Below are 10,186 nucleotides of genomic sequence, written 5' to 3'. Positions count from 1 at the left end.
ACGGGCAGTGGCGGCTGGTTTTGAGCCATGACTCCTTCTATTCTGGCTCCCAATAACACAACAAGACAAACACATTTTAAGACTCCTGTGTAGCCTACAGCCCTGTGGGGGAGAGGCAGCTGCACCTCCAGATAATGAAATGATGTTATTGTGACGTCAATCCTAAAAGGGTCAATAAACAACCTGTAACTTCACATCATGAGTTCTGGTCAGCTGGTCTGGAGTCAGTCTCCTTCGCTGAAGTGATGCTGAGGTTTGAACGTCATGATGTGTAAATGTAGAGGAAAAACAATTTGTGTTCTGTCCCACAGTTACTCTCACCCTCCAAACACACAGGACAGAACCTTCCACAGAACCAGAGACTCATTGGTTCAGGTTCTGGTAAAGCTCCAGGTTTCAGGTGGTTCAGTTCCCACAGTAGAAAAGAGTCATCAGAGTAGAACCAGGTAGAGCAGCCACAGCAGAACACACAGCGTACCGAACCAGCTCTGCCAGTCCTCACTGATGATGTCAAACACTTCCGCCACTAGCCATTTATCACTGTTGTCTTTACGTTCAGCAGCCCGGGCCTCGTACAGCCCACCATAGGAGTCCAACGCCTCGGGGTTAAACAGGAAGTGTTTCTCGTCCTCGCAGGAGAGCAGCGCTCGGCCCGGGCCCGTGGCTGACACCTCTTCGTCTTTACACCTGAATGATGACAGGAAGTCAGACAGCTGGGGCACATGATGAGACGCCTTGTTGTCACAGTATTAGTCTTGTTGTGTTACAGGAAACCTGCCTGCATCACCAGACAGCCAGACTAAAGAATTGTGGGTATTACTTCTGTGGAGAACTGATATAGTGATGTGCAGCTGTTTGTATTTCAGTGTTTCACTACTGTCACAAACAAAATAAAACTATTAAAGGAATCACAGAACACACTGTTAACTCACAAACTTATTGGTTAATAATAGTAATTAAGTGAAAGTCAGAAAGTCAAACAGTGACTTAAAACAATGATAGTTAGCAAACTGCAATAAAACATGAACACACACTTTAAAATGTCACTTCATCTCCAAAACTACATTTAAATTATAAACTGATGGTGACATCTGGACGTCAATGATCTTGTACGAAGGTCAGAGACAAACTAAGTTTAGGTGATGTAACATTTTGAATTAAATAGTTGGATCAACCAATCAGCTTGTTTGAGATTTGGAGCCAAAAACAATGAATGAAAACTTCGAACCACTGGAATACAAATTGTGTGTGGCAAACAAGCTAACATCAGTTAGTACCTCCTAGCTAATGTTAGCGCGACTTCCTCTTAAAAGCATGGCTCTAAAGCCTGTAAGCATGTTAACATCTTTTTTTATGAGCGTCTGTTTAGATATTGTTCTATTGTTTGGTTTAAGCAGTAACAGACTCTTTTACTGTTAGTAAACAGTATAATGTTTTTTGGTGGGCGGGGCTTAACTGGAGGCAAAAAAATTCTCTGTAGACATTAGCTAGCACTACCAATTTTTTTGGCTTGTTCGAGACAGTGGAGGAAGATGACGTGAGTGGTGCATTCAGAAATACCCATTTCGAGTGCCGGTGTGCACAAAATGGACAGTTCGTAAATTTGTAACGCTGTCAGAATGTGCCGTTCAGTTATCCAGAGCGCTGCATTCTCAGAGTGTCAGAGTGTTGGCTTGACACTCTGTCTTGGGAGATGGAGCAGCAGAGCGTCGAGCGGAGTGAATGTGTGATTAACTTAACTGTTCATTGATTCATGTAGAAATATAACGCTCTGTTTCTTCCACCAACAGGGCTCTCATTTTAGTGTAAAGCATCAGACTGAATTTACCAACGCACCATGTCAGGTCACTCACTCTCCGGGACCGCCAGTGTTACTTGAATAAGTAAACACTGACCAACGGGACCAGACTGGCCGACCCGTATGCTCTCACTCAGTGGATGGATGATGTCACAGGAAGCCAATCTTACAAAGGAGGATGACTTTTGAACACTTTCCTCCAGTTTGTTTTGCTATCGAAGCTAACGTTAGCTAATGTGCTAAAAAGATAATGTTACGGAGAAATCCAATATTTGTCTATTGGGCGAATGCTCTTGCAGATAGGCGGCTGTCAGGGCGCTTACTGCGCAGAGATGTGAAAGCAGCTTAATAACAATCATTTTCTGGAAGTTGGATACAGAACCTTTAAGTATTATTACTATGTGGATGAGTACAGGACAAATGTTTCAATCCCTTACGCCTGCATTAGCATGAGTCCTGGTTGATTTCTTCACCACTTCATCACTTATAAGGCTGTCCTCAAAGTGGAGTACAAACCACCATGTGGAGAGTACTTGTAGTGCAGGTTTACATCACTAATGCACAGCAGATAGCAGGAAAGTGACAGGAAAATACAGCTCGTTTGCAAGCTCTGCAGAGACTGTTAGTGAACTATGTATTTCAGTTTAATGCAGACACAAAAGAAGAAGCTGGGTACAATCCCCAAAGATCAGGGTCATGTTACTGCAGGTGTAAAGGGTGCCTCAAGGTTAGTTGTGTAGTTAATAATTTAATTAATCTTGTGTATTATTGTGGAGCTGATTATATGCTACCCACCAGGTGAGCGTGGGCTCTGGATGTGTCGTCACCTCCACCTCTAGCGTCACTGGAGAGCCCTCCATGACGGTAGCTCTAGACAGGGGCCTGGTGAACCAGGGAGGTCCAGGTTTAGAGGCTTTTCCCTGGGGAAGAGACTCTGCCTGTCCCTGGGGAAGAGGAGGAGGAGGAGGAGCAGGAAGGGGAGGCCATTGGATCTGAGGAGTAAGTCTGATTTCCTCACGGATGGCCACGGGCTGACAAATGTTTGGATCTTGCTCTGGAGTTAGTAGATGGGATGGAGAGGAAAGGGGTGTGACATGCAGATTAGCCTGCTGAGCCAAAGCTTGGGTCTGTGGTTTGGGCAGAGGAGGAGCAGCAGGCATGGCGGTGCTGCTGGGAGTCATGCCAGAGTCATGCACACACTGCTGGGTACAGGTGGAGGTCAAGGACTCTTGGAAGGAGTAGGCTGTCTGGTGGCTCTGCTTGCTCCTGAATATATCACTGTTGGTGATGGTGCTGCTGGATTTGCTGATATTGCTGACACTGTTTGGCTCTGGGGGAATGGGAGCATGGACCTCAGGTAGACCCCCACTATCCTGGGAGAAGGGGCTTAAATGCTGGGACCTGAGATTGCTGCTAGCCTGTGGCCAGGTGCAATGACTGTCTGGAGGGGAGGACTGAGAATAAACGCTTTGTTGGGTGACTGTAGTAGCTGTGGCAAGGCTGCTGCTTTGGGGCATGAAAACTGAGGATGTTTCTTTGCTGGTTTGTGAGGAAGGTCCATCCTGATCAAGGCCACTCTTGGAATCTGGGTAAGACAGTAAAAGATCTTGAGGGAGGCTTGTGGTGGTTTGGACGCAAGTTGCAGAGGATTTGAGGAGTCCGGTGTCCCGAGCCTTGTCTTTGTGGAGAAAAGAGTCTGTGAGGCTCTGAGCAAACCCTTTGACTTGGGGGACTCGATCAATCTGTGGCAAGATCTTACACTGGGATAAGGGGCTGCTGCTTCCCTTTGGCAATGTGCAATGGCTATCTAGAGGGGAGGGTTGGCAGGAAATAGTTTGTTTAGTGACAGAAGTGGCTGTGATGAGGCTGCTGTTTTGGGGAAAAATGGAGGATGTTTCTTTGCTGGTTTGGGAGGAAGGTCCATCCTGATCAAGGCCACTCCTAGAATTTGGGTAAGACTGTGAAAGATTGGTGTCTTGAGAGAGGGTTGTGGTGGGTTGGATGGAAGTTGCACGGGATTTGAGGAGCCCAGTCTCCTGACTCTTGTCTTTGCAAAAAATAGTGTCTGTGAGGCTCTGAGCAAATTCTTTAGCATTAGGGACTGGATCAATCTTTGGAAAGTTGTGATGACTGTCTGAATGGGAGGACTGGAAGTAAATGGGCTGCTGGGCAACTGTACTGGTGCTGGTGTTGGTGGGACTGACACTTTGGGGTTTGGAAGCTGGGGATGTTTCCTTCCTAGTTTGGAAGGAATTCGTGTCCTGATTTAGGTCACTCTCCTGACAAATGGAAGTGCCAAATTTGAGGGACCTAGTGTCTTGTGAAGGGTTCTTGTCCTTGCGGAGATCGGGGTCTGGACCATTAGAGTGCTGAGGACAAAAGGTGGACTGGGGCAGGGTGGTGCTGTGATTGATCTTTGCAAGCTGGTGAATGGGACCAGTCTGTGGAATGGTCTCATCACCATTTTGGGTGATCTTACCCTGAGTACCTGCACTCCTCTGAGGCTGGTTGTCCTGGATGTTGTGCTCCTTTAATAAGGGATCAGTTTGTGGGGGGCTCTTCTTCTCAGGGACATCTCTGTCTTTGTTGGAACAACTCTGAGGAGTGTTGCTCTTGTGGGCTGGGTTAGATCCAGAGGGGAAGCTTGGTTTGGGGTCGATGGTCTTTCCAGTCTTCAAAATGCTGCACAGAGTGCTGGTGATCATGTTAGGAGGTACTGTCAGTGGACTCTGGGCAAATGAACTGGACTCTGATCTGAACCTGTAACACACACAGCAGGAACAAACGTTGAGTTTAAAAGTGGTCTTTGTTGCATGTCCAAATTTTCCTTTTCCTGCCTCTTGTCCTACGCCACTATTAGATTACCCATTAAGGGGGATCTGTACTGAACCTCTATACTTTTTGACAAAATGTTCCCAGAATTATAGAAACACACAAATGAATCTTGTTTTGTTCTGAGATTTTTCATGGTACAGACCTGGTACTGCTGTGACGGCTGGTTGGAGGAGTTGGACAACTCTGGCTGGACTCTCTCCGTTGTCGGACTGCACCAGTGCCAGTGTGCTCTGGCTGGTGGCTGTACTGGTTGATGTGGACGCTGTGGGAGCTGAAACAGAAGCCTTCCTCAATGTCTGACTGAACCATGAAGGACTCTGGCGTCTCTGCCAGTGGCGGCAGGGAAATGTCATCAGGTGACACACAATCGTATTCATCATTAGAAAGAGAATCCTCAGTCATGGCTTCCTGTTGCTGAAGCTCTGCCTCCAATAGGCCTCCTGCTGATGCATCCTGGGAAAAAAGGGTCAAGTATTAACTGCTGCTGATATTTTAACACTCACTTCAACAGGAACAGGGATTTTTGCAGACTTTGTTACATTTTTTTGTCCATACTATATCTGATTCAACATCAAGTAAAACAAAATGCTAAAACAACAAGACAACCAGAACATTACAGTACAACAGTACAATAATTTGGAGCATAGTAGAAAATAAACCCAAAATGGGTTAAAAAAAAATCAAGGGCATGGACTACTTTCTCATAATTTAATTTTAGCCATTTTTCTTAGCTAAAGGAAGTATCATTTTACCATGCTGGAACCTTAAAAATAGACGGGCGACAAAATACCTTAAATATAACTCAGACTTCTCTATATTGCAGGGAAAACAACCAAGTGAAAAGGCGGGACAAACAAAAGAAGTTCAAGCTTTGATTAATTTAGTTACAGGAGCTCTTAGCTAAAGAGTTGGGCAACATTTTACAGTCACCAGGATTAATGGGAACATACAATCGTGTATCCTCTGCACAAACACTAAAATTAAATCAGTATATTTGAAACATGTGGCCTGGTAGCAGGATGTAAATGGAAATCAAAGAGGATCTAAAACCGAGCCCTGGGGGACGCCACATGAAAATGAACTCTTTGATGATTAACCTGAAGCGGTGTCATGTTTGAAGCATGGTGCGCCTCCTTCCTCTGAAATTCCCTCTGGATGTCTGAGAATGATGGGCCAATCACACATGGAGGGGGCGTGGCCTCAATGGTGGCAGGCTGTGATTGGCTGTGTATGGCGTGGACCCATCGGTTGGCCTCTGCTGGGGAGCAGGAGAGGCTGAAGGTATGGGTGGAGCAGTAGGAAGAGGCAGAGTATTGTCTGAAGGAGAGACAACACGATGAAAATTACTTGTACAGTTCAGGGTTTTGTACAATGTTGTTGTTCTATGAACAAATAAAATGATTACAACTTCGATTTTGGGGGACTCTGAGGTGTTCCCAGGCCAGATGAGATTTATGATCCCTCGAGTGTGTTCTGGGACTGCCCCAGGGCCTCCTACCAGTGGGACATGTCCAGAACATGTCCAGCAGGAGGTGCTCAGGATGCACTCTGATCAGATGCCCGAACCCCCTCAACTGAACCCTTTCAATGTGAAGGAGCAGCAGCTCTACTCTGAGCTCCCTCTGGATGTCCAAGCTCCTCACCCTATCTCTAAGGCTGAGCCCAGACATCCCACAGAGGAAACTCATTTCAGCCACTTGTATCCAAGACCTCATTCTTTCAGTCACTACCCAGAGCTCATGACCATAGGTGAGGGTTGGGACGTAGTTGGACCAGTAAATCGAAAGCTTTGTGCAGTGCCCGCATCACTTCAGATGCTGCGCCAAACCACCAATCCATCTCATGCTCCATTCTGCCCTCACTCATGGACAAGACCCCAAGATACTTGAACTCCCTCGGTTGGGGCAGTAACTCTCTCCCAACCCGAATTGAATTGGCACAGTTTGGTATAAATATTCATGTGTCCCAGAGGATGAACCATAATAACTTTAACGGTTCTCTGACTTTTGTATTGTGATAAAATGTGTTCATTGTTTATGTTCCCCAGAGGATGAATCATAATGACTTTGGTGATCCTTCACTCAGTGTACCTGTTCTCAGCAGCCTCCTGACTGCGGATCTTCTGTGATGGAGGCTTCCTACTGGCTGTGGTCTCCCTCTTCACGTGAACCTCCTTCCCATCATGCTCAGTGGTCAGTTCAGGGGTGTGACCTGTTTCCTTCAGCTCATACTGACAGCACAGAACAGAGTCAGATGAGCTGATTATCAGATATATCTTTCACATTTTTTATAACCTCTTTATTGCAGGTCTTATTGTAAATGTTTAAATGATTTTTACCATGTCAGGCGCTTCCTGTGTGCTGCGGTTATCTGTCTGCTCCTTCTGCTTTGTCTTCCCTTTTTCATTTAACTTCTCTTTTTCCTCATCTTTCTCTTCATCTTCCTCTTCATCTTCCTCTTCGTCTTCACCTTCGTCTTCATCTTCATCTTCATCTTTCTCTTCCTTTATCTCTTTCTCCTTGTCATCCTGCTGCTGTTTGAGACTCTCCAGCTGTGACATCAGTGCACATTTAAACACTCATTAAAATGAATAATATGCTGATCTTGTTATTTTTATCAGTATCTACAGAATGTTTTTATGATTTTTTGCCTTACAACATTAAATCAACGTAGATTTAAAAGAATAGTTTGGATCTTTTGAAATGGGGTTGTTTGAGGTACTGATCCAGAGTAGTAGAGGTCAGTCGGCACGCCTACAGTTTGGAGAAGCAGACAGGAGTACGGACACAGAAGCTATTCAGTGTACTGCTGTGGATGGCATCAGCAGCAAAATGTATTTTAGACACCTGAAGATATCAATATCAGTTCAAGTGTACGCTGTATTTTGAATATTTCCAATGCTTTACCTTTCTGTCAGACAGTGATTTCTGATGGCAAACTGAAGCTGAAGCACTTTCTACAAAGCCAGACTCCACTGAGAAAAACAGTGATTTAACAGTGCTGAACACAGGATCTGCAAGTGTGCTGCTGCTTCGATTATTTAGTTAGTTAGTGTTATTGTGTGACTCTGGTGTTTTAAAGGGTTAGTTCAGATTCACTCAAGTCACACAATTACACAAACAAACCAACTGATCAAAGCAGCAGTAGGCCAGCAGCTCCTGTGTTCAGCTACATTGAATTACTGTTTTCTTAATGGAGTCTCGTGGCTTTGATGAGCTGTCTGACAGCAAGGTAAAGCAGTGAAAATACTCGCGATATAGCTTACATTTAAGCTGATATTGATTTTTTCATTGGCTAAAATACATTTAATTGCTGACCTGTCCACAGCTGTACATTGATCAGCTTCTGTGTAGTAGTACTTCTGTCTGCTTCTCCAAACTGGAAGGTATGCTGACTGACATCTACTGTAGGTAAAACACCGACTCTGGATCCGCACCTCATACAGACCCACTTCAAAAGATCTAAACTACCCTTTTAATGTGGCAAAAGAAAAATAATCTTTAACATCAAAATGAAAACAAAGTGATCTGAATTACTCCCAAATATAAAATGAGTGTGTACAGTGTTCAGTTACCTTCAGTTTGGCCTCCAGTTTCATCAGTCCGTCACTCAGTTCTCTGATGGACTCCACCATCTCTGAGTGTTTACCGACCGTCTTCTCTATGTACCTCCGCCCTTCCTCCACCCCTATAACACACACAGTTTAAATAATGAGGTAAATGTGCTGGATCAGTGGTTGAAATGGTAAATTAATCATTTTGATAAAAGATTCAATAGCACGGTTACTAAATTGACCAAACCAATCTAAAAACTGATTGTATGAACTACACTCTAACGCTTAACACTTTAATAGTGTTAATTAACGTCCAGCTGAAGTGTACACAGTGGGAACATGACAGACGTTCATCTGACAGGACTCAGGAGGTACATCTGCTAAAAACAGTGTAGTAACAACTCGATCACACAGCTTCCAGGTTTATCTGCCATTTCAGAATAAAAGCATCTCTTCCTTTGTCCTCACCGTGCAGCCTGACAGCCAGCTCAGTGATCTGACTGATCCTCTCCTCCTGCTGAGGAACCGTCGGCCACACAAACTTCTCAAACTGTCGGTAGAGAACAGAGACGGCCTCTGTGCTGCGACACTCTAAGGAAAACTTCCCGACGCGAGCGATGGTCGCACTGGCGTCCTCACACCAGAACTGATACTGTAGATATAAACAACATGTTAACAACATGCAGCTCATAATTACAAACAAAAACAGCCGCTCAACAAATAATGATTGAATCACCTCCTCCATGGCCTGTTGCAGCCTGCAGGTCATCTCCAGTGTTTTTTGGTGTTCGCTGACACTTCGCTCAAACTCTCCCATCTGTCTCTGCAGTTCATTGATGGTGTCCTCCGCCTCCCTGGCCACACCCCCATCCTTGACCTCTGACCCCAGCCGGGCTGTCACTCCCTGCAGACGTTTCCTGAGCGCCTGCAGAGTCAGGAAGAGTTGCATGTAAGTTCTTCATGTCATTTATTACATGAAAGTCACATGTAAGGTCACAGAGTCAGGTATTTTGTCACCCATCTGTTTTTATGTAACCTTATAATATTTGTGCAAAACAAACCTAACCCTGGGTTGGACCCCTTTTGCCTTCAGAACTGCCTTAATTCTTGGTGTCATAGACTCAACAAGGAGCTGGAAACATTCCTCACATGATGACATCACACAGTTGCTGCAGATTTGTCGGCTGCACATCCATGATGAGAATCTCCCGTTCCAGCACATCCCAAAGGTGCTCTATTGGACTGAGATCTGGTGACTGTGGAGGCCATTGGAGTACAGTGAACTCATTGTCATGTTTGAGATGATGTGAGCTTTGTGACATGGTGCGTTATCCTGCTGGAAGTAGCCATCAGAAGATGGGTACACTGTGGTCATAAAGGGATGGACACGCTCAGCAACAATACTCAGGTAGGCTGTGGTGTTTAAACCATGCTCAGTTGGTACTAAGAAAATCTCCCCCACACCATTACACCACCAGCAGTAGCCTGAAGCGTTGATACAAGGCAGGATGGATCCATGCTTCCATCTGAATGTGGTTTTTCCAATCTTCTATTGTCCAGTTTTGGTGAGAAAACCCGTGTGAATTGTAGCCTCAGTTTCCTGTTGTTAGCTGACAGGAGTGGCACCTGGTGTGGTCTTCTGCTGCTGTAGCCCATCTGCTTCAAGGTTGGACAAGGTGTTGTTGCTTCAGAGATGCTCTTCTGCACACCTTGGTTGGAACCAGTACTTATTTGACTTCCTGTTGCCTTTCTATCATCTTGAACCAGTCTGGCCATTCTCCTCTGACCTCTGGCATCAACAAGGCATTTTGGCTCACTGGATATTTTCTCTTTTTGGGACCATCCTCTGTGAATCCTAGAGATGGTTGTGCTGAAAATCCCAGTAAATACTCAAACCAGCCCGTCTGGCACCAACAACCATGCCACGTTCAGAGTCCCTTAAATCACCTTTCTTCCTCATTCTGATGCTCGGTTTGAACTTCGGCAGGTCGTCTTCACCA

At 45.2% G+C, this 10,186-nt stretch overlaps 1 protein-coding gene across 1 annotated transcript in view; it reads right to left on the bottom strand.

Annotated features, from left to right (window-relative positions):
* Positions 1-280: 280 nt before the first annotated feature.
* The window catches only part of ccdc141 (coiled-coil domain containing 141), a 33,522-nt gene continuing 23,616 nt past the window's right edge, over positions 281-10,186 (bottom strand). Inside the window, exons 18-26 of the mRNA XM_078174701.1 lie at positions 8,923-9,111; positions 8,655-8,838; positions 8,208-8,320; positions 6,972-7,184; positions 6,724-6,863; positions 5,731-5,950; positions 4,776-5,086; positions 2,594-4,558; positions 281-687 (exon numbers count right to left, since the gene is read on the bottom strand). Coding sequence (XP_078030827.1) covers positions 432-687; positions 2,594-4,558; positions 4,776-5,086; positions 5,731-5,950; positions 6,724-6,863; positions 6,972-7,184; positions 8,208-8,320; positions 8,655-8,838; positions 8,923-9,111 — 3,591 coding nt within the window. The 3' untranslated portion in view covers positions 281-431. The remainder of the gene's footprint in view (positions 688-2,593; positions 4,559-4,775; positions 5,087-5,730; positions 5,951-6,723; positions 6,864-6,971; positions 7,185-8,207; positions 8,321-8,654; positions 8,839-8,922; positions 9,112-10,186) is intronic.

The sequence above is a fragment of the Epinephelus lanceolatus genome, chromosome 14, assembly GCF_041903045.1.
Source record: "Epinephelus lanceolatus isolate andai-2023 chromosome 14, ASM4190304v1, whole genome shotgun sequence".
Taxonomy (NCBI): Eukaryota; Metazoa; Chordata; class Actinopteri; order Perciformes; family Serranidae; genus Epinephelus; species Epinephelus lanceolatus.
This window is presented reverse-complemented; position numbering and strand designations above follow the sequence as displayed.